General features: G+C 46.4%; 1 protein-coding gene across 3 annotated transcripts in view; it reads right to left on the bottom strand.

Moving 5' to 3' along the window:
• Positions 1 to 325: 325 nt before the first annotated feature.
• PLPPR1 (phospholipid phosphatase related 1) overlaps positions 326 to 24616 on the bottom strand; it is a 167959-nt gene continuing 143668 nt past the window's right edge. For all 3 annotated transcript variants that reach the window (XM_075931388.1, XM_075931389.1, XM_075931390.1), the window contains 5 exons: positions 21502 to 21634; positions 12818 to 13068; positions 7613 to 7789; positions 5706 to 5837; positions 326 to 2385 (listed from right to left, as the gene is read on the bottom strand). In XM_075931388.1, coding sequence (XP_075787503.1) covers positions 2353 to 2385; positions 5706 to 5837; positions 7613 to 7789; positions 12818 to 13068; positions 21502 to 21634 — 726 coding nt within the window. In that variant the 3' untranslated portion in view covers positions 326 to 2352. The remainder of the gene's footprint in view (positions 2386 to 5705; positions 5838 to 7612; positions 7790 to 12817; positions 13069 to 21501; positions 21635 to 24616) is intronic.

The raw sequence follows: 24616 nt of genomic DNA on the forward strand, positions 1-24616 counted from the left end.
AGCCATTTTCAGTAGCATGGGGGGCACCCATTCTTGAGAAACTGTGCTAGCAAGTAATCCTCTTCCTGGGACACTGAGGTGTTGGCCTGAGCTAATGCCTGCTGAAATCTGTGGAAATACACCCAGGCATGGAAACTAAGCCCTGTCAGTAGTTCTATGCGGGGAGCACTCAGAAACCCTCAGGCCCATCCCAATGTCTACATTCTGCCACTTGATGGCAAAAAGTCAATTCCCAAGACAGTACCAAGCAGAACAGTCCTGTGCAAGGCCAGACACAAAGAACCACCTGAGTATTTCTTCAAAAAACAAATGACAGAATCCCGGATACAATTTTTTTTGTCATTTTTTTTCATCTGTTTTGGAAAAAAATATACAAAAAAGCCAAGAAGAACAAACTTGGAAGAGTCAGGTAAACATTCCATTGACAGTACAGAGAAAGGCTCCATTCCTTCAGTGGGACATACATCAGTTATCACCATGCTAGAAAAATGAGAGGCAGGAAAACCCTAGGAACACATAATAGCTACAAAGTGAAACCACTGCTCTGTTGTACATTGGCTCTCCTCCGTTTATTTTTAACAATACTGTGCAAAGAGCAGGTTTGTACGCTATGGTTTACAAAAAATGCAGACTCTGCTATGATAGATGATGCTAGTTACTCTTACAGCTCCTTGGAGTCCCTGAATGACTATAGCATGCCAGACTCCCTGGAGATTATCAGGCTAAACTGACTTCTTGGTCTCCTCAGGCTGGATCCCAAATAACTCCATTGACTTTAGCCCATTTGCTTTTCCTTTGCGCCCATGTAACTAAGAAGGACAGAGACTGAGTGTAAGGTTCAGGTGAGGATACCAGAATGCCATTATGAAACATGGACACTCCCACGTAAGAATAATACTGTGCAAATCCACAGTAATGGCCGCAAGCCACTCTGGTCTGCCCTTAAATATGCACCTCTGACTTAAAGCAGGAGGCACTGGTGGTGGAATTGGGCCCTGCTATTGTCAACTGGGCTACCCTTGGGCCACCCTTGCGGAATGTTCTAGTGTTTTTTCAAGTCACCAGCTTATTCCCACAAAAATCAGTTAAAAACAGACCCAATTATTGTAATGAGGAATCCTGTGGCAGCTTAGGGTACATCTGCACTGCAGAGAAGATCAAAGCTGCTGCTGTCGATCTTCCAGGGCTCGAATTAGTAGGTCCAGAGAAGACAGCTAATTCAAAGTGAGGAGGTGCTCCGGTCGATGCCAGTAGTCCTTCTTTCATGAGGAGCAAGGGAAGTCGAAGGGAGAGTGTTCTCCCTTCGACTCCCTGCAGTGTGGACCGTGCCAAAAGTTGAGTGAAGATACTTTGACTTCAGCTAATTAACGCAGCTGAAGTTGCGTATCTTCATTTGATCTTATCCCATAGTGTAGACGTGCCCTTAAAGACTAACAGATTGATTTAGGCACAAGCTTTCGTGAGCAAAACCCCACTTTGTCAGAGGCATGGCCATCTGTTGGTGAGACAGACATGGCCATGCATCTGAGAAGAGGGGTTTTGCCCAGGATAGTTTGTGCCCAAATCAATTGGTTAGTCTTTATGGTGCCACAGGACTCCCCACTGTTTTTTCAGATACAGACTGAGACAGCTGCCCATCCGATACTTCTTATTTTAGTTATTCTCTAAAACCTAGCACAATCTTCCTCCTGCCCCAGCTCGATCAGGCTCTGATTCTGCAAGATTCTTAAACATTTTCCTAACTTTAAGCACGAGTTGTCCCATCACTTGCAATGGGACTATTCCCAGACCTAAAGATAGGCACATGCTTCTGTAACTGGTTGGATTAGAGCCTGAACTCCTTGTTGTCAGCACCGTTTGGACTACACTCCTGATCGCCGCGAAATCTGAAATATCTGCAGTGACTACAGATTTACAGTAAAGGTCCCGAGATCAGAATCTGTCCCGTTGTCAGAAGTGCTTCCTATGATAACAAAAGGTAAAAGTGAATTATTATAATTATTTTATTTCAATGTATATAAAACAAAAAAAGTCTGTGTACAAATATCACGTAACAACATCAACAATTCCATAGATGTGGTTTCTCAGTGCACACTTTAAAATGAGAAAAGAGGTTGGGTTCTTTTTTTGTTTGTTTTTGATTTTGTTTAAATTCTGGCATAAATATATTAAAGCTGACAAAAAATCAGGGCAAGCTACGTCACTTCCTCATACAAAAAAATGTACAAAACATCAGCCTCTAACTAGACATAACATAATACTGGTCGTCACAGTTGGACATTTAGTAACTGTGTGTCTTGGAGCATTGGACTGAAGGTTAATAAAAAATAGCTTCTCTTGCCATCTTCCAGCTCAGGTTACTTCAGTCATAGAGGCAGAGTGATTCTGCAGAGAGGAAAATGCAAACATGTGAAGGTTTTCAATACATTTTTATTAGGGTGAACAGACACTTAATAGGGAGGGGAAGACTCTATATACGGATGCTTCAGGAAGTATCCCCCCCCCACAATCATTAATCACTCCAGGTTCTGCCCAGTGCTAGTATTCTCAGATGAAGCATGTAAAAATTAAAAGATCACGAGAAAGGCATCGTTGCTGAATCTTAACCCAGGACAAGATTTCCAGAAGGGACTAGTGATTTTTGGGGTGGAGGGGGGGGAGGGCTCAATTTTTGGGTGCCTAACTTCAGACATCTTAAAGGAGACTAGTTCTCAGAAAGCATTGAGCACAGACACTTTCTCCCTTCCTCAAAAAATGAGCCTCCAAATTGGGTTGTGCAGAATTGTGGCTCATGAGAATCTTCCTCATTTGGGATCTCGGGGGACTTCCCAAGGAGAGTACGCCCCCTTCCTTATAGGCTGGTCTGAGCTCTTGCGATGGACAGGTGCCAGTGTAGCGACAAAGGAGCGTGATTGAAGATGCGCTATACGTAAATGTTGTCTAACTGCTCTGTCCTCAGGTTCGCAGAGCTCTGCAGAAAATGGGCCAGGCCGTCTGTAGGAGGGGAAATGGATAAAAGGAGATTTGTTGGGTCTTGCTCAGCTTGACGATGCTGTAGTGCTGGCGAATTCATGACCGGAGGCCATTTGTAGGGCCAGTCCATAACTCTGGTACTTGAGAGGTGCAAAGGAAAATGTAGTGGAGTCACCTGCAGGAACCTGGGCAGTTGGGGAATAGGTCATAGAATCCTAGGGCTGGAAGGGACCTCAGGAGGCATTGAGTCCAGCCCCTGGGTCACCACTCTCATGATCAACCACAGTGTAAACACCCACTACGCCTCCGCTTCCCTCCCACCCCCTGGACTACGGTGTGCATTTTACAGCTTGAGCCACAGCTCAATGAAGTAAATGGAAACATTCTCATTGGCTTCACTGGTCTTTAGATCAGGTTTTTGTCTGGTTTTATTGTGGGGGAGAGGGGTGCAATCCTTACACTCAGAAGGAAGACTTTGGCTTCCTTTGTTTATGCCCTGTGACGGGGTGGCCCCGCCCTGCACTGAAGCCCAGGGCAACCACCTGGCGCCGGGGGCGGAGAGGGCCCCACCTGCACAGCCCTACTGGGCATGCTCCCAGGGGAGCCAAGGTACAAAAGGCTGCAGGCCTGCTCAGAAGGGGCAGACCGTGGCCAGAGCTGGAGCTAGCGCCCAACCACTCGAGCCGCAGACTGGACTGCCAGAGAAGGAGCCACCAGGCCTGCTGAACGCGCCGCTGCCAGGCCCAAGCCGGGCTTGACCCCAACGACGGAGCCGCTGGCCAACCTCCCGTGACCCAGGCACTAGACTGGCCACCACCAACCCTGACGCTGACTGGGGAATTATGCCCCGGATGGGGGTGGCAACCCCAAATGAGAGGGGAGCCCCCCGACATGCCCCATATGTTAAAAAGATATTTATATGTGTCTGAAAAGATAAGGCACTAATGTTTCCATATATACTATGAGTATGCTTCCCAACTTGGTCCTTCTGCATATGTGTGTGTGTGTGTGTGTGTCCATTCATACTAGTCACAAATTTGTGTGTGTCTCCATTCATACTAGTCACAAATTTTCCATCCAATCTTCTTCAATGGAAAATTGGAGTTTTGACTTAAAAATTTCCTGGAAAGTGTCCCCTCATTCCTTCCTAAAACATTTGTTCCCCCCCCCCCCATTGGAGAACCAAAACCCCCACACCAAACATTTTTGGTTTTCAATATTTTGCCAAAGTCAAAATTTTCCAGAGAAAAATCTGTTTGCTGGCCAGCTGTAATGCCTACACCTAATATAATTTCTTCAGAGTGCAGTGCCATTCTCTTAAGTGCTCACGTTACTTGAACAGAAACGATATTCGTTGGGCACAACAGGTTATTTTGAAGCAAAAACCTGTTACGTTAAGCAGCCTGGGAAAAGTTTATTAATAAATTGCAGTGTCTTCATTTTCCCAGTAATTACTGGGGGTCAAAGTCAGCTTGGTCACATCGTACAAGCAGTGCAGGTGAAAAGGGTATGCTCGCCTGGGGTTACTCAGCTGCAAACAAGCAGGAAGTTTCTGTTTTTCTCCTGCTGAATTAGAGAACCGTTTGCTTGTTATTATCAGGAAAGATGCTACGCATCCAACGAAGAGGAGTTGCGAGAGCTCGGGATCAGTCCCAGAATTAGGACCATTGTACAACATATCTGAATCTGTGCTCTGGATTACGTACGTTAGTGTCCAATTGAAGGGAAAGAGAAGCATTGTACTGAGGGAGTTCCAAAGTATAATGAAATGGAATTATCTACCTTCCCGAATTTTCTGCCTAGGCACACAGGGGTGAAAGTTTATTCCTCATGCAACATGCATACAGATTCATTCTCACGGATTGCTTATGCTAAATCCTGCCTCTTCAGCTGTAGATGTGTGTTTGTGGCAATTGAAATTGACAAGGCCGGGACACAAGGGATCTCTCTCTCTCTCTCTCTCTCTCTCAGAGATCTGTGCGTCTGTCTGCGAGTCCAGTTGTTCAAGAACTCCTCGTAAATGGTGAGAGCTAGGGCCACCACATTTGGTAGGCAGCTTCCACTTCTCCTAAATTAAAGCAGTCAGCTTTTGGTTGTGCCAGGACAAGTGGAAGCACCAGGAAAAGGGCTGTTTTCCATAACATGCAAAGGGAGGGGCTGCTGTTCGGAGGCACGCGATATGAGAGTAGCCGATGGAGGCAGCGAGCCCACAAGGGAGAGCTATCCTGTAAGCGTCCAGTGGGGGCAGCTACACCACCAAGGCTGGAGCTCCGCCATCTCGCCTGCCAGCTGGGTAAGGAGCCCCTCTGCCCCCCCCAAACCCTTTCCCCCCTCTCCTGGCCATTAGCTGCAGTGCTGGAGACGGGGAGAGAAAATGCCCCTGGCAGCTGTGGTGGGGCTGGGGGGAGAAAAGACCCACGCCAGATGGGAACCCCACCTTGAGCCCCTCCTTGCCCCCCAACACTCACTCTTGCACCCCCCTACCCCCAGCCTCCTGCACCCACCCACGCCATCAGCTCCCTGCCCTGAAGAACCCAGGCACAGTCTTCTGGTTAATAGATATGCATAATGGAACAAACTCCTCTCTGGTATAACTCCCTTGCCTTTGGTGGAATTACACTGGGGATGAAAGGGGCCCTACACATGCATGTTTAAAGCGAGGTTAAATGGTGCTTTTACTCCGCAGTGCCTGGCAATGTTTCTGATGACTGTGACCGAGGGATTGACGGTACCTGTGCACTCAATGTCTCCAAGGGACTTTCCACTCTTGGAAAAGCCATGAGAGGCATCCCTCGGGGGTCTTCAGGCTTCGGTTTAGAAGGAGCTCCATGTGTTCCTTTAAAGTTGTGGACAACACACATTCCCTGCATGGTGTAGAAAAAAAGAGCGACGTCATCATGTAACCTCCCCCAGTAGGCAAGAGCTAGAACGGCTTCTTTCGAGCATTCACTCAAAACAGGACATTTGGGTCCTGATCCAAATTCTGCCAAAGTTTTGTGCTTGCCCGGAGAGGGATTTGATCCCAAACCATCCCCTTATCAGAATTGAACTACTAGTGATGTGACTGACATAGCTGCAAGCAAGGGCCTCTCAGTAATTTGGCCTGTGTAATTATTACCTGTGGATATGAACCATTCTCACTCTTATTTCGTTATGCCCCTAGGGAACAGAAGCCTTGATTATAACTGTGTTACTCTGTTAGCCCTGCTGACTGTCCAGGCCAAATTTTGCATCAGGGTATGTAGTGTACAGGCAAGTAAAATTCAGGACTTGCCATTCCATTAAAACTGCAGAGATCACTCCCGGATGACACCTGGCTCAATTATTCACAGGTTTAAAATGAAGAACATGCCAGTATCCTGCCCAGTCCAAGACACACTTGCACATTCTATGCCTGATCTGTGATGCGTCTTGGTAGGGGCCTGCTGCATTTCTGAAAGGATGTTTCACTGGAGTTACACAGTCTCAGACCTTTCCGGTCCCTGGGCAGCACCTCATGTTTGTTTCTAAGCATTCAAAGGCAGAGGATTCTGGAGGTTTTGGGATGAATTTTAACTCATTCAGTGGAACGGGGCACACTTCTCAATTCAAAGGCATGAATCCACCATAGGAGGGGGAGAAAGCGCCCAGTAACCCACCACCTGAGCACAATATCTTACAACCCCTCCATGCATAAACAAGAAATCTGGGGTTTCATTCAAATAAATGCTATCCGTGGACACTGTGAGCATCCAAGACCCATTAGCTTTTGTGGGGGAGGTCCCTGTGGCTTCACTGATTATCCCATGTCATCTGATGGGGTGCAGAGCCACTCTGAACCCTCAAACTCAAGTGCCAGAGTGGGAGAGGTTAGTCTTCCAGATAGGCCCAGCTTTTGAGCCAACCTGATTTTCCTCTATGTTACATTTGGTTTAAGTTTGTGTCATTCCTCTGTAACAAAGTAGAAAACCAGGCGTTTTGTTTAGTGCTTCATGCACTCAAACTATGATCTCGAATCCCACATCTGCCAAACTACAGACAGCCAAGGAGGCTGTGAAGTATGGGTGCCATGAATCTCATAGGCAGCAGCCTTAGGGTTGCATGCCAGAAACACTTTCCCAGGACAACCTCGGAGTCAGCCCTTTGCAATGGCTAAAACAGTACTGAGAAGTGTGTAGACGCCCATCTGACCTCACATTAGCCCTATTAGTTGATATCACCCTGGTTTTATGTTAGGATTTGCTCGGAAGAGAAATCCAATGAGCTCGGATGGGGTTGTGGGTTGAGTAATCAGGTTTGAAAGACAACTCTAGGATTAACTTAAAAAACAACAAATGGTCTGGTAGCACTTTAAAGACTAACAAAACATGTCGATGGTATCTTGAGCTTTCGTGGGCACAGCCCACTTCTTCAGATGACCAGGACAAGACATCCAACACACCGGTCATCAGAAGAAGTGGGCTCTGCTCATGAAAGCTCGTGAGACCATCTACATGTTTTGTTAGTCTTTAAAGTGCTACCGGACCATTTGTTGTTTTTAAAGTTTTTCTTGTTACAGACTAACTCGGCTACCCCTCTGAAACTTTTGAACTCTAGGATTGTTATGAGAATTTTTCTTTGCCTTCAGCTTGCCCTGAAATCTGGTGGGAGATTGGCTTACCAGAAACAACGCTACTGCGCTTCCCAAGATGAAGCCGGCAATCACATCCGAACAGTGGTTTCGATACTCGGAAACTCGGTTTAGCCCGGTGAGGAAGGCGGCACAGAGGGTACCCAGACACAGCACGGGCTTTGCTAGCCTGCTGCTCTTTGTTTTAATTGTGCTTGTGATGTACATCTGAAACACAGCGCAAGCCACGCGTCAAAGAGCTCGGACAAACGTACAGGTCACGTTTCATCGACACATATTGCACCAAGCAGGGATGTGACAAATCCGATGTTCTGAGCCCCTGAATACTCAGGGGTTTGGGCAGCTCAGAGAGGGGCGTTGGAAGGGAACACAGATATTGGAGACGGGTGGCTTCAACATATCCAACATCCACTTGGTCCTGCCATAAGGGCAGGGGACTGGACTCGATGACCTCTTGAGGTCCCTGCCAGTCCTAGTGTTCTATGATTCACTCAACCATATGCAAAGTGATGGGGCAGTCTGAGATGGGCATGGTTCTATTGGCTGCTGAACACTTACAGAGGTTGTATCTCGCAACACCAGCACTCTTGGGACCTGACTGGTGCTGTTCCAGAAAATTTGTCAAACCAGGGGAGGTCAATATTATCTGGCAGCATTACCCACACTTCCACTGCTTGCTGGGCTCTTAAAAGTCATTTAGGGTACATCTACACAGCAGTGTTATTTCGGAATAACTGACGTTATTTTGAAATAACAAAATGAACATCTACACAATAAGCCATTATTTTGAAATAATGAGTTGGAGGACTTCTTACTCCAACTCCTGTAACCCTCAGGAGTAAGGGAAGTTGAAGGTAGAGTACTCTTCCTTCGACTTCCTGCTGTGTAGACAGCGCCAAAAGCCGAATTAAGGCATTTCTACTTCATCTATGCAATCGATGTAGCTGAAGTTGCGTTTCTTAATTTGTAGACATGCCCTTAGAGTTCAATTAGAGCTAAGTAACAGCACAGAACACTGAGAGCCAGGACTATTGGCTAAAAACAAACTATATGGGACTACGGGGAACTTGGCCATACCCATGATAAGTGGACATCCAGCTAATTAAAATCTTGTCGGATCACGGATGTTGCTGGACCAGACTGTGCCTGATGAGAGAGGTTCAACCTGTATTGCATACAGGCTATTGAGTGTGGGTATGTAAGTCAGATGCAAATCCTCAATTTCTGCAGACACATACCCAAGCAAACTAGGGGTATGAACGTGTAAACGTGTACATGGTTAACCGATGAGTCTGGGCTCATTGGTTAAGTGTCACAGTTACATGCAGGCCCCTGGGGGGAGCTGACTTTAATCTAGCTCCCCATGTGTACAAGCTTCCAATGAGACACCTGCCCCCCCCCCCCAAACTGCCTCTGTATCAGAGGCAGCAGCGTGGGATGGAGGAGTGCAGGCGGAAGCCGGTGCTTGTAGGGATCTGGCTTAGAAGCTGGCTCCCTGTGCACACTGGCTCCTATACAGCCACCCCCCAGCATGAAAACATAAAACCACTGGAATTTTCAGTGGTTACATGTTTACCTAAACAAACACATTATAACACCCCTAATGCAAACTAGGTGTGCAAGTGACTGAGTAACATCCATTTGAAAAGGAGACCCTGGGTGTTAAGAAGCAACCCAATCATGTCGTTTTGCCTGCAAGGGCTTTTGTTTTGACTTTGGGACTTAAATAAGTGACAGAAGTGGAAAAGAGTATGGGAGGGTTTGTTGCTGATTTTAAACAAATAGCTCTGAAAATGTAATTGCATGGTAAGAAGTTTTCCTGTGCTCAGAAATATCTATTCAGTAAACTCCACAAGCTGTGTCAGCTCATTTTTAAAGGCATTTTTGACAAAGAAAATAAACTACTGGAGGAGCAATTAACAGCCATGCACTAATTTCAGAGCCTGTGATTACAGAAGTAGCATGAATACAAAGCTACTGTAACAACAAACAAAATTTGACAGCATAATGATAACCAAGTAAACACAATAGAATCATCCTCAGTGATAGGTTAAGTGTGAATTTCTTTATGCCTTCCAAACACTGCTTGGCTTTGTTGAGCAAAGCAAATGCATCCAGAGCACTATTACTTTGCTTGTCAAAAATGTCTCCAGCCACAGATCTCTCTAGTGTGCTAAAAACGCTAGGAACTGCCGTCCTCAAGTATGAGGTGGGGGCTTTTGTCAAGGGAGCGGGATGATCAGGACGATTCAACTGTAATATTAATTGGTAAGATATTACCTGGTATATAGCGACCTATAAGCTGCTAGCTTGTAAATGGACCTGAGCCACACATGATGGGACTAATGCAGGGGAAGAGCCAAATCCACTGACGCACCTTATGGTCTAGAGGCAGGGACAGTCCTTTGCTAGTTACTGTATAATGCTAAGGGCTGGTCAAAAAATTTCCTAAATGGAAAATTGGGTTTTTACCAAAGTAAAACCATGTCACGGAAGATATGTGCTTTCCTTGGGGGGGGAGGGGGGGGGAAGGTTGGGGGTTTTTTTGAGTGGAAAATTGAAATTTCCCAATCTGAAAATATATTGATTTTCAGCCAGCATTATCTGGTTGACAAAAATAAAAGGCAGGCACCATGAGAGCTGTGGAAATAGCAGATGTTTCAGTTTGCTGGCAGTTCTGAAAAATCAGAAGAAAGGTTTCAAGTCTAGCCCTTAACACATTTTTCAAACTTTGAGTGAATCAGAAAGTTGGGGGGCAGGAGAGGGGGAATCTTTCAGGTCACAGCAACATTATTTGATTATTTAGTGTCGCATTTTTTAAAAAAGAAAATAAAAATAATTTTGAACGCAACGAAACATTTTGACTTTGTTGGAAATTTATTTTCCAACATGGAAAATTCTGTGAAACGTGAATTTCTGACATGTTTCGAAGTTACCAAATCTGGATTTTTGGCCAAAAAATAGTTTTGTCTGAAAAATGTCACAAAGCTCTGAATTACACATATAAACTGTGATCTGAAGTTACATCTGATCAATTAATTGTGCACCTTCGAATTACAAGCATCAGTGATTTGTAATTTTTTTCAAAGGCAAAACACAAGGGAAGCCTCTACCTATAGCACAAATGTACAGTAGATGTTATGAAATTACAGATGAGTAATGGTCAAGAAGGAACACTAGGGGGTACTTTGGATCCACTGTTGGATGGGTGAATTGGAACGAACTTAACTATTGTTATAAAGTGCCAAGTCATTGGAAAGTTTTTTATGGAAAACAATGGAGAACATGGTATCAAAATAAAGTATCACTGTAGGAATAGTTACACCAATTCTTTTCTCCCTCCCATTTCTATCTTGAGACAACAGTTCAAAGTATCAACTGGGCTTTAAAATGAAATTGTGTGATCAGAGTTCTTTCCCTAAATTGCTACCCCAAGTTCTGCCATCGTGATTTTAGAATGTCCCAGTGAACTTTATCAGCTCTTGAAAGTAACAATTCAGCCCTAGCGACAAGGAGTCCTGTGGCACCTTATAGACTAACAGATGTATTGGAGCATAAGCTTTCGTGAGCAAAGACACACTTTGTCAGATGCATGTAGTGGAAATTTCTAGAGGCAGGTATAAATAAGGCTAGAGATAAACAAGGTTAATTCAGTCAGGAAGGGTGAGGCCCACTTCTAGCAGCTGATGTAGAGGTGTGAACACCAAGGGTATGTCTACACTACCCTCCTAGTTCGAACTAGGAGGGTAATGTAGGCATACCGCACTTGCAAATGAAGCCCGGGATTTGAATTTCCCGGGCTTCATTTGCATAAGCGGGGAGCCGCCATTTTTAAATCCCCACTGCTTCGAACCCCGTGTAGCGCAGCTACACGGGGCTCGAACTAGGTAGTTCGGACTAGGGTTCCTATTCCGAACTACCGGTACACGTGGAACGAGGTGTACCGGTAGTTCAGAATAGGAACCCTAGTCCGAACTACCTAGTTCGAGCCCCGTGTAGCCGTGCTACACGGGGTTCGAAGCAGCGGGGATTTAAAAATGGCGGCTCCCCGCTTATGCAAATGAAGCCCGGGAAATTCAAATCCCGGGCTTCATTTGCAAGTGCGGTATGCCTACATTACCCCGCTAGTTCGAACTAGCGGGGTAGTGTAGACATACCCCAAGAGAGGAGAAACTGCTTTTGTAGTTGGCTAGCCATTCACAGTCTTTATTTAATCCTAAACTGGTGGTGTCAAATTTGCAGATGAACTGTAGTTCAGTAGTTTCTCCTTGTAATCTGGTCTTGAAGTTTTTTTGCTGCAGGATGGCTACCTTTAGATCTGCTACTGTGTGTCCAGGGAGATTGAAGTGTTCTCCTACAGGTTTTTGTATGTTGCCATTCCTGATATCTGATTTGTGTCCATTTATTCTTTTATGTAGGGACTGTCCAGTTTGGCTGATGTATATGGCAGAGGGGCATTTCTGGCACATGATGCATATATTACATTGATAGATGTGGAGGGAATGGCAATACAGGCAGTCCCCGGGTTATGTACAAGATAGGGACTGTAGGTTTGTTCTTAAGTTGAATCTGTATGTAAGTCGGAACTGGCATCCAGATTCAGCTGCTGCTGAAACTGACCGCCAGTTCTGACTTACATACAGATTCAACTTAAGAACCCCAAGTCAGCTGCTGCTGAAACAGATCAGCGGCTGATTCCAGGAAGCCTGGATAGGCTAGCATTGTCACCTTTAAACTGTACCCCAAGGACTCAATCTTATCTTTATTATGCTGGCAAAATTGCAACACCGCCTTTAATGGGACCTTTGCTTGCATGAGAAATTTATCCCTATCAGGGGACTAAACTTCAGACTAAGCAGAAAAGACTCTCCCCAAAATAGTAACACTTACCACTTGATATTGTACTGACTCTAAGTAAATAGCTACCCTGGGAGGTAGGTGAGTATATTATCATCATCATTTTATAGGTCAGGAAACTGAGGCAGAGGTTAAGTAATTCCCCCTAAGTCACATAAAGTCAGTGGCAGAGTTGGGATTAGAACTGAAGTTCTAGGGAGTTGCACTTGCTTACACCAGTGATGCATTTGGGCCAGAAATACCATTGCCCCCATGACAAAAGCAGGGCTCTCCCCCATCCTGCATTCACAAAAGAAAAGGATGTAGGAGGCTAAATGAGACAGTAGCTATAGCAACTGAAACCCGTCAGGGGAACCGGCAAATAGCTTGGGCACTTACCGTGGCGTAAAGGGCTGAGTAAATGCTCAGAGCAGCATGTTTGGATGGAAAGGATCTCCTGGCCTTTTCAATCACTTCCAGGTCCCCGGTGCAGATATTCCCATTGTTTATGAACTGGTGGTGAGCCCGGCAGTCGCTGCCTGTGTAGTTGGGTTTACACACTGTCAGGAAGTATGGAGCCAAGTTCCCTGTCACTACCTGGCCAGCATTTACAAATATGTCAGTGGCAAAAAGTCCAAATGCAAACACTCCTGTGAAGGGGTTAGAAACAATAAATTATTATTCACAAAGGTTTAACACATTTTCCGGAGCGCGAGACAAGCAGAAGTAATGAGACAGAGGCCAAGTCCTGCAGTCCCAACTCCGGCAAAACGCTCACTGGAGTCTTGCCGAAGACCCTGATTCAAGAAGCACTTAAGTGTCTGCTTAACTTTAAGCAGGTGCTTAACTCCCACTCAGTCCCATTGAGTTCAATGGGAGATAAGAACAAGCTTAAGAGTTAAGCAGACCCTTAAGTGCTTCCTTGAATCAAGGCCTAAGCAATGCCTGTGCAAAGGTTTTAGGCTTTTATTGGAAAACTTCAAATCAAAATAGTTCTCAAGGCCAAAGCCTCTGGCCCGGCAACGGTTTATGTGAGTAGCTAGGAACATTCAAAAACCTGTGTCCCCCGATGCAATGCAAAAGGCGAAGGGAGTAATTTAAAAAAAAAACATGATCAGGCTCATGTCTGAGGCTCATAATTTGATTCGCCAGGTAAGGAATGTCTTCTGGAGTCCAAATATCCACCAACCTGATGCTGAGAAACTTAGATTCTGATCCAGCAGCACTGACCAGCTCCTACAGGCCAGCTTCTGCCATCTTTACTTATGGGGAGTAGTACCTTATTCCTTGAGTGGCCAGAGGAGTTGTTAGGGTGAGTGGTACCTTACTCCTTGAGTGGCCAAAAGGCGGTGTTAAATACTTTCAGACCCATGCTAGCATAGGTGTTTGGTCCTGCCAGCCTAGCTTTTTCCAAGCTCCCAGTGACTTTAATAGGAGCTTGCTGTTTGCATGGCTGCAGTCCTGAGCACCATCAGGGTGAACATTCATAAAAAAGGAGGTAAGGAGAGGCCCAGGTTGCTGGCTTGTGCTCTGTGCACAACATGGACACTGGGGGGTGAGGAGGAATGACAATCCATATTTCACACCTGGAAAAAGACCACGGTGACTGTGCGTTGTACCAGGTTACTCTAAAACCATGTTTTATAAGAACACCCTGCACCTTTGGCATTTCCCATCCAAAGACATCAAAGTGCTTTACTAGAATCAACAAATTCACCCCTGCTCCACTTTTGGGTAGCAGCTACCCTTCTTCCCATCTGACAGAGAGGAAAACGGAAGCACAATGTTCCAATGTGTCCATTTCGTTTGGACTGCTCTGATTTTTGGGGTGCCTCGTGGAAGACCCCCTGAACCCTACTTTCAGCCACGGAGGCGCCCATGACTCCAGAGAAGCTGGTGGGAACTGAGAGTGCTCAGTACCTCTGAAAAATCAATCCCTTGCTGTCTCAACCTGCTCACCCAAGTGGATGGACAGTTTTGAAAAACGGGGCCTGAATTTCTTGTGGCAGATCTGGGAGAAGAATCCACATCTAGTGCTGGGAATAGAACCCGGCCTATGCTTTAACTTCAATATCCTCCTTCCTCTTTCACACTTAAAATTATTTTAGCATCAATGATTTAGGTATTAATCATTTATAGCAATTTACCCCTATGTCTCAGTAACGCTAAGCGGCTGCTGCAGTTTACATTTAAACCGGTATTCTCCTCCTGCTTCTTATCCTAAACCATGGAGCAATGTTGCTGAGTGCTGCTAAATAGCAGCTCCGCCCCCCCCACTGCTCCCAGGGATAACTGTATTTCAGTGGTGGGTAAACTCATTACGAATCCCTTACCTAGCTCACAGAGTTGTCAGACTTAATGAATGAATGTTTGTCAAGTGTTTTGAGATCCTTAGATGACTCTGTCTTCGTAGTGTATTATTGTGTATTATATCATACGTTTTCAATGTTAGAATAGACGAGAATGATTATTATTTAAAAATAGTTTATATTACTGAAGTATCAATTATTAAAGTATAGATAACTTAGGGTGTGTCTAAACTACATGGCTCCGTCGATGGAGCCATGTAGATTAGGCTGATCAGCAGAGGGAAATGAGGCCGCATTTTAAATAATCGCAGCTTCATTTAAATTTAAATGGCTGCCGTGCTGAGCAGACAAACAGCTGATCAGCTGTTTGTGGGCTCAGTGCGCTAGTCTGGACGCTCCCGCGCCGACCTGAAAGCCCTTTATCGACCTCCCCGTTATGCCTCGCAGAATGAGGTTTACTGGGGAGGTCGATAAAGGGCTTTCATGTCGACAAGGAAGCGTCCAGACTGCCCCGATCTGCCGACAAACAGCTGATCGGCAGAGCAGGGCAGCCATTTCAATTTAAGTAAGCTGCGATTATTTAAATTGCTGCTTCATTTCCCTTTGCCGAACAAACAAATCTACATGGCTCCGTCGACGGAGCCATGTAGTCTAGACGTACCTTTAGTGTACTTTACAGTGTTACCTAAGAACCATGCTGCCAATGACTGATTTGACAATTTCAAAAAGTTCCATCGAATCAGAGGTACAGAACAGAGTACATTAATCAGAACTGCAGAGTGACCTTATGCTCCAAGGAGTATTGTATCTTGCCTGTCATACACAAGAAGCAGAATATCCTGTTTATGGTATTGCCAAACCTACTCATTCAACATCATCAACCAGGCTTCCCAAAATCATCAGACTGGCCTAAAATCATGAGATTTTGAAGTAAGGAACACTAGGTTCTTTACTTTTGCTTCCTGGTTCTAAAGCTTTAAGGGGGTCACATTTTCAAGTTTTTCTGCACAACCCAATGGTAATTTTTTGTTTTTTTTTTTAAACTAAGACAGCTGAGACTCTCAGGCATTCACATAAAAACAGCAGCTGAAGCTTGAAGAAAAACATTTAACCTCTTGTAGCAATAAACCCTAAGAGCGGGAAACACTGTGGTTTAGTTTATTTCACTGGCAAGCTGTGTAGTAGGGATGTTACATCTAGTTTAATCAATTTATCGACTAGTCGATTAGTCAATCAGGGGAGCCAGGGTGGGGTTAGGTCCTGGCCCCAGGAACTAACCCTGCTGTGGCTCTTCCTTTTAAATGCATGAAGAGCCAGTAGGCTCTTTATATATTTAAAAGGCTAAACTGCAGTTTGGGGGACCCGGTTCAAGCCAGGAATTGGCTCTCCCAGCTACTCCCAGCACCAGCTCCTGCTCTCCCCCCGCCCCCCACTTATTGTCTCTGATAGAGGCAGCAAGGTGGGGGGAGAAGCGACTACTCGAGGGACTAGTTCTTATATCCCTACTGTGTACTATACTTTGATTGCTCTATCCAGGGTGTACTATACTTTGATTGCTCAACCAGTGACACAAGCAAGGAGCCAGCAGAACAGGTCACTGAACAGCCCCTTTCATAACATTAACAAGGATCAAAGCAAACTGCTCTAGATCCAGCACTCCATCACATAATAATTGACCCACAACAGCAAAGAAGTAAGTGATGGAGTAACACTTACAGGCTGCATCTAGACTGGCAAGTTTTTCCGCAAAAGCAAGTGCTTTTGCGGAAAAACTTGCCAGCTGTCTACACTGGCCACTTGAATTTCTGCAAGAACACTGACGATCTCATGTAAGAAATCAGTGCTTCTTGCGGAAATACTATGTTGCTCCCGTTCGGGCAAAAGTCTTTTTGCGCAAAGCTTTTGCACAAAAGGACCAGCATAGACAGCTCAGATTTGTTTTGCGCAAAAAAGCCCCAATGGCGAAAATGGCAATTGGGGCTTTTTTGCGGAAAAGCATGTCTAGATTGGCACGGACGCTTTTCCACAAAAAGTGCTTTTGCGGAAAAGCGTCCGTGCCAATCTAGATGCTCTTTTCCGCAAATGCTTTTAACAGAAAACTTTTCCGTTAAAAGCATTTGCGGAAAATCATGCCAGTCTAGACAGTTTACTCAGGAACTGTCTGCAAAGGGATAGTTATACTGGAATAAGTGCTCCAGTGAAAACACCGTATATAAGTTGCATAGGCATAAAACATCGAGGGAGTTTGTACCAGTCGCTATGGGGGTGTACAAATCTCTGTTGTAGGCACTTGTATGGCCCCCTTTACCATGGCAGCTGAGGTGTATTTATCCTCACGACACCCCTGAGAGGTAGGAAGGGCTATCAAACGATACAGACTGGTCTCCGGGGAGAAACACACCAAAGCCCACGGCAGTGCGGGAGAGATGCTCTTTTATGTGCTCGCCAAGTCCCGTGCACATCCCTAGTGCCGTGTAAGTAACCGAACAGCAACCCTAAAGCATGGGCGTTGTGCAAGGAGCCAGCGTGGGGGCAGAACGCAGCGTGGCAGCCCAGCCCCAACGTGGCTGCTAGGCGGCTCACTGCTGGGCTTCTTAGCCACTGGATTCACTTATGCATGGAGCCAGTTCATCCTTCTGGAGAAGGGAAAGCCCCCAGGTGCAGTCAAACTGCAGGTGGAACCCCACACCTCAGTGCACTGCTGCAGGCCTTGCATGGCCGGGAGGCTCCTCCGAGCAAGGTGGGAAGGCATCTCCAAGAGGGTGAAAGGGCTGCCAGAGGAGAATCTGTTGGCTGGCTCTGGGCTGCAGATGCTGGCCTGTTCTCAGATGTCCCTGCTCTAGGTATGGCATGAGAGATGCTGTGTGTTTCCATAAAACACGTACAAACGCTACCTCAGTCAAGCCTCACATTTCCTCCACGGCTGCCATCTTCCCCACCAAACGGCTCGGTCTGTCTCCTCTCATTCCTACAGCCCTCGACACCTATTTCCTCCTCTGATTCTCCCCTCCATGCTTTTCTCGCCCAGCGCTCTCCGACTCCAGCACCTCTGCTGATAGCTGGCTCCATGGAAACTCTGGGTGGCACAGATACTTGGCAGTAGCTCTCAATGACAGGTCTTAAAAAAAAGCTGCCCAGGAGTGGGAGAGCAGCAGCTGACATGGCAGGAGGAGGAGAGTAGGAGGCGAGTGGCTGGAGAATGAGGAGCAGAAGCCCTTTATTATAGAAAACCCTGGGTCCCTATAAGTAAAGCAGCAGAGAACAGCACATGGACGGGCGTGCGTGTGATATTGGTGTCTCTGCTCCTGTAAGGCCACTTCCTGAAAGCCCACAGGGGACTTGCTGTCTTGGTCATGTTCAATTTAATCGGCCACAGGAAAGTGACCTCACCATGTTGCTCCAGAGCTGTACATGGAATTCAACTACAGGGAGTCCGGCCGGATTCTGGGGGTCAGAGGAGCAGTGATTTTCAGTTTGTCTTTGGAGGGTTTGCGGTCCTCCAGCCAACGCCTACCCAAGCATAAAGCTTCTAATTAACGCTTGGTGTTCTGCTGAGGGATCCACGGAACATAAACCTATCGAGCTGTTACACAACATTTTCCCTCCAGAGGTAGGAGCAAAGTATTTTACAAAAGAAGGTATAGCACTAGCTCCATTTTAGAAAGGGGGAAACTGAGGCACGGAGCAAACAGACTTGCCTGCCAAGAGGCTAGGTGCAGAGCAGGGCTCAGGTCTCTTGAGTCTAGGTTTATGCTTCACCCACGTAACCAGACTCCTTCATAGAGACTTTATGGTACATGTGTAGGTCTGCATGGCTCAGACTCACCAATTGGCTCCTTGAGGCCATGAAGGTGTGAGATACTCTCTGCTGTGGGGATAATGGAGCCTGCCTGGGTCTGGCTCTGATACCTGTTAGGTAGGGACAGAATAATGGCCAGTCCCTACTCTCACTGTGTCAGTGAGGAGTTTCCATGCCAGGCTTCCTTGGAGCAATCCCACTCTGACCTCAAGACTAGCTGGACCCGGAAATTTGGAATCCCAGAGCCCTGAGTTCCAGGGAAGAAGCAGGCAGCTGGAGGTAGCAGGCTGGGAAGCCTTGGTGGGGCGAGAGAGGGGGATGCAAATTCAGTTTTAACCCCGTAACGGGCTAAGAGGATGCTAGCAGGACATGCCTTGCTCTACACATTGCAGAGAAGCAGAGCCAAGCCCCAGGCTACAGCCATGGGAAGGACACCCTGAACCTGCCCGGGGGATTGAGCTCAGCAGCTCTCTGGTGTATGTCTTATCATAATAAACCCCACTTGCGCTTGTGGAAATAAAGCTTTAATTTCATTATTCAGCTGCCCAGCGAAAGGTGAGTCTGTGTTTTAAATTAAGCTGGGAGTGGAAGCTGAGCCATAAAGGTGCACAAATCATGCAGTCATAGCATACAAGCTATTGGCCATGCAGCCATGTGATGTGATGCCTTTCTGGATGTCTGATTGGCAGGCTGTTTGCCCGTACCAGGTTGATAGCTTCATCAGATGAATTAGAAACTGGAGGACAATGAAGCCCTCCACAAGACAAAATGCAGGACAATGAAGCACTTTAAAGACTAACAAGATGGTTTATTAGATGATGAGCTTTCGTGGGCCCACGAAAGCTCATCATCTAATAAACCATCTTGTTAGTCTTTAAAGTGCTACATTGTCCTGCATTTTGCGTCAACTACCCCAGACTAACACGGCTACATTTCTATCACTATTCTCCACAAGACACACGCCACTCACCCTGCCAGCTAGTCAGGAAGGTCTCAAACCACGGGACAGAGGCTATAACCACTGTATATAAACCAACTAAATCCTGCAGGGATTTAGGACCCACTGGAGCTAGAGCAACATGAGAGCACCATGGAGTTTAGAGAGCTGACGTGCTGCCGGCCTGGGCAACCTTCATTTGGAGCTGTCCTAACTTGCGAGTGCTTTCGGTTAAGGCTGTCCAACCCTTTCCAGTATAAAGACCTGCTGTCCATTGCTTATACTTTTGTGAAAATGTAGCTGTTCAGGCTGTAAATTTTCCATTCCAGGTGCCAGCCTACAGAGGAGATTTTTGGGGGAAGTTTTATTACAATGGTTCAGATTGAGAACCATGGATCTAGGTGAGCGGATGGACCCCCGGAAGACCTCTGCATATCCCCAGGGGTACATTTGGCTGAGAATCACTGATCTTAACCCACAATCACCAATCGGTAAAGAGCTATTGCTCTCAATGTAGGATGTATCCTATCTCCATGTTCAATAGCACACAGTCTTATGGCTCAACCTGTGAAAGGTCATTTCGTTCTGGAATTCTTCCCCCGTCTGTGTCAGCAAAAAGGGAGAGAAACTCAGTATATGTAAACCCAAGTCAGATTTTAGCTCCTTCTCTCAGCTCCAGGCAATCTGCAGTAGAGGGCCATCCTAAGAGTTTTGGTGCCCTATGCAGCCCTAGAATCTGCACCCTCCATGGGGCTGGGCTGTGGGGGGCAGGAGGAGGGTAGGAAGGTTGGTGGGAGGCAGGCAGACCTGGCTGGAGCTGTGGGCTAGGAGGTGGAGGACTGAGGCAGGGAGACTGGGGGCCAGGGGACTGGGTCCAGCGAGGCTGGAAGGTGGAACAGGCAGTGAGGGCAGAGAGACTGGGACTGATGGGGCTGGAAGGCAGAGCAGGGGGCTGAGGGGATGGGGTGATTGGGGCCAACAGGGCTAGGAGGCAGAGCAGCGGGCAGGGACCTAGGGATCGGGACTGACAGGGCCAGGACGGAGCAGGAAGGTTGGGGACCTGGGGCTGATGGTGCTGGGAGGAGAGCCAAGGGAAAAGGGATTAGGGTATGGGGCTGGGAGGCAAGGCGGGGGGCTGGGAGCGATGAGGCAGGGCAGGGGCCGAGGGATTGGGGTGATGGGGCTGGGAGGTGAGGCAGGGACCTGGGGGTTTTGAGCGGAGAAAATCGATGCAAGACGTGCAACTCCAGCGACATGAATTGCGTAGCTGGAGTCGACCGACGTACCTTGCATCAATTTTCTGGAGCAGCCCCACTGGAGAAGCTGATGGGAAACTCTCCCCTCAACTCCCCTTACTCCTCGCAACAGCAAGTACCACCACGGTCGACAGGGGGTGCCCTCAACGATTGATTTAGCGGGTCTTTACTAAGCCCACTAAATTGAACCCCGGAAGATTGATCATCGGAGTGTGGATCCTCCAGTATTGGAGACATGGCCTCACTGCAACTCCTTACTACTAGTATGTTCCTATTCAAAACAGTAAAGAATTGGGGGAGGAGGAACCCCAGCTAACGTTTCATGCCTCATTTCCTTTGGGCTAGACCGTGACTTTGCGCATGGCGTGGAGGGTTGCATCTCCTCAAAGTCACAGGTCTTCCTGCTCTTGTTCTGTGAAGTTAATTAATATTTCGAGAGAAAAATTGGCAGAGAAGGGCTGTGGAGTAAAATAATTACGGGGGAATATCCATGATAAAACTTACTCAGTTAAAGCTCTGATGGACATAACCTTGCTTCCAGGGTCCAGGAGAAGCATAAAACTTAGCAAAATTGCATATAAATCAGCTGCATATAGCATGATTTGGCATATTTTCAACATTACTCTGCAAGTCCTGAGGAGGACTATTGCTCTCGGTGGAAGAAGCCTGTGGAGATTTCACAGCTGAATTAGTGCTGTGCTGTAGATCATAAGAAATCAGTGTTCTTTTGTTTAATTTTTTCACAAGCAGGGGCAAAACACACTGTGTTTATGGACTCTTACCTATGAAGCGTATAATTCTTCGAAGTAACGGATTCAAGTAACAGCACTCTCCGGTCAAGATAGTTTTCTCCTGGACAATCAGGGTTTCTCGGGTTGACTTTATGAAATACATGGAGATCTCGCCAATAAAAATCTGCAGCAGGAGGAGGAGTGGGGAGAAGGGGAGGGGAAAGAAAGGGACGTTTAGTATCCTAAGGATGCCTGAGTCAGGCCTAAGGACACTGCTTCAGCACCAGTGTGCCTAGTGAACATTGTGCTTGCATGCGTATCTGTATCAGTGCCAGGAAATGGTGCCCTTTTATAACAGGAGGTAAAGTCCAGGCAGGTTACACTCCCCCATTATCTTTACCGTGACCTGCTAACACGTGCGAACACTACACACAGCCTTGTCTTCACTAGGATTGCACTGGGGATGTTAAATATCGGTTAACTGAATAGTTGAGTAACCTCATGAATTCTTATCGGTTGGTCGACTAGTCTATAGTCCCCGGGGGGCGAGGTCGGCAGCAGTGCAGGGTGCCAGACAGGAGCCAGTCCACGACAGGAGCCATTTGGAAAACCAGCTCCTCTTGCAGCTGCTTGTTGCCCTGTGCTGCTGCCTCTGATAAAGCGGCAGCAGCATGGGGTGGCAGCAGTCCCTGTCTAAGGGGAGGTCTGAGCTCCCAGACCCGGTTCGAACTGCCTGCCCACCTGGCTCCTAATACACTTTAAATGCAGAGACCCAGAGTGAGTCGGGCTGCTGGCCAGCCTGGTAAAAAATTTACTAGTTTGGGGGAGGGGGAGAATACATGTATTCTATAGCATTAACCCATAAACTTTTGCTTATCGGTTAATTGTTTAATCAGTTACAATGTTACATCCCTAGATTGCACCTCGAGTTTGCCAACTCAGCTTGAAGATTGAACCCTTTTGTCCAAGTGAAGAGAAGGCCCCAAGCATGATCCTGCTCCTATTGACTTTAAGGGCACCCATGTTTATCCTTTGATGCCAACTTTATGTAACTAACTGACATTCACACCCGTGCGGGGGATTCGCAGAAGCAAATGATGCACTTACATTGTGTGTGCGCAGCCACATTGGGAAAAGCAGCTCAGTTTTCTGGGCCAGGGGCTGGGACCACGCTCTGGAAATGGAACTTAGGTAGGCAGTTGAGGATACCCCTGGCACGGAGGGATCTTCAGCCAGCACTAAGATGATGCTACACCCATCCCTCCTGGCTTTTGCGTAGGGTGGCCGGAATGCACTTAGAGGCTGAATAAAGGTCACTTGGGTGTAGGGATGTCTATGTGCAAACAACTAATTGTTTAACTTATAAGCTAAGCTTTATACTGCAGAGCCCGCAACCATGTAACTGCTGAGAGTTTCCAGTGGTTACCCCATTACACAATTTTTAACATCCCTACTTACCAAAAGTAACTTTGAACAGGCTTGGACCCACTCTTAATTATACCTATCTCATAGAGCTGGAAGGGACCTTAAGAGGCCATTGAGTTGTGTCCAGTCCCCTGCCCCAAGTACCATCCCTGACAGATTTGCCCCAGATCCCTAAACAGTCCCCTCAAGGATTGAACTTACAACTCTGGGTTTAGCAGGCCGATGCTCAAACCACTGAGCTATCCCCCACCCCAATTAACCTGGAATTGGAGGATGAGCCAAGATAAACAGATTTAGTACAATCATGGCTCCTGTGGACCTCTCTATTTTTTTAAAAATGGCATTAATACAGATTTTATCATCTCCTGCTATTATTATTATTATTGTGTTGGCTTGGATTTACTCCCAGTGAAAAGTTTTGTACTGACAGTCCCAGAGACTGGAGTGGTCTGTTTAGTCCCCAAATGGAAAAGATTAGTGGTGCTACCAAGTTTTCCCACAATGCCTTGCCAGTAAGCCTCACCTCCCACAGAGAGAGATCACCTTTAGGGTGACTGCTTAATGGATTCTTAGGCCTTTTAATGAGTGTTTTGTCTGAGGCTGCCAAGCATGGTGCTAAATAAGTGCAGACTGGGAGGCAATTTATGTGACCCAGACACCCCTTCAAAGGGAACTCACCTGAGGTCATTAAACTCACTTGACATACGGTCTCTAGGATTCGTGACCTAACTTCGCTGCCACTGAAGACAGCGGGAGTTGGACCATAATATGACTGTTAGAAAAAGGGAGCCAGCCGGAAGTAGCATAAATCAACTTTATAAAAAGGGTGTATCCGCAACAAGTCTACGTAACTGAGCTCATAAGGGTGTGGCAATGGAATCACATGAGGAGAAGGCCCAGTATCAGTTAATAAAACCCCCACACAGAGTTTACCTATAAATATCAAGTGACTATTCTTAGACCACTTTAGTTGTTGCAACTGTACATTGTTTCAAGCACAAAAATAATTTATTCTTATTCACCCGGCGGAGCAGCCTATAAAAGCAGTCAAGACTGGTATGCCCAGCCTCCTCATAATTCTAACTGCGGATAGCCAGAGAGGCCGGCATTTTAAATGCACATGAATAATGGAATTTGAGAGGGAAGAGTCAATGCATGAAGCTGCATTAAAAGCTTGTTTTTATCCAGTGCGTTGTCTCTGCTCTCAGAGCTAGCACGCAGTTCAATATAGTTCAATTCAATAGCTGGAGTGGAAGAAAATAAAAGCCCATCAGCACCAATACAGTTTAAAAGGGACACGTGGTTTGTTCCCCTCTATTATTTGTGCTACTGTAGTGTCAGTACTGTGGTCTCATTGTGCTAAGTGTTTGCACAACACCAGTAGCTTCTGATCTAATTTAAGACTAGGCACAACTAGGGGGACAAAAAACCCAAATGTTTTCAGATAGGAAACATCGAAGCAAGCAACACAAAAATACTGGCTAAAATGAAGCTTCCCCTTTAAAAAAAAAGTCTACTGATTTTAGAAGAGGTACTCTGGATTGCACCAATGAGACTGAGAGCAAAAACAAGGTGCTCACAGTCCCTTGGATTTCTGTGCACATCAAATTAGCATGGCACTTAAGAAGCAGTCTCTGGGCCTGTCTACACTGCATTCCTCTGCGAGGGAGGAATGCAAATGCAGAAGAACGAAATTGCAAATGAAGCACGGATTTGAATTTCCCACGCTTCATTTGCATAA

This window comes from Pelodiscus sinensis, chromosome 6, assembly GCF_049634645.1.
Source record: "Pelodiscus sinensis isolate JC-2024 chromosome 6, ASM4963464v1, whole genome shotgun sequence".
Classification (NCBI taxonomy): domain Eukaryota; kingdom Metazoa; phylum Chordata; order Testudines; family Trionychidae; genus Pelodiscus; species Pelodiscus sinensis.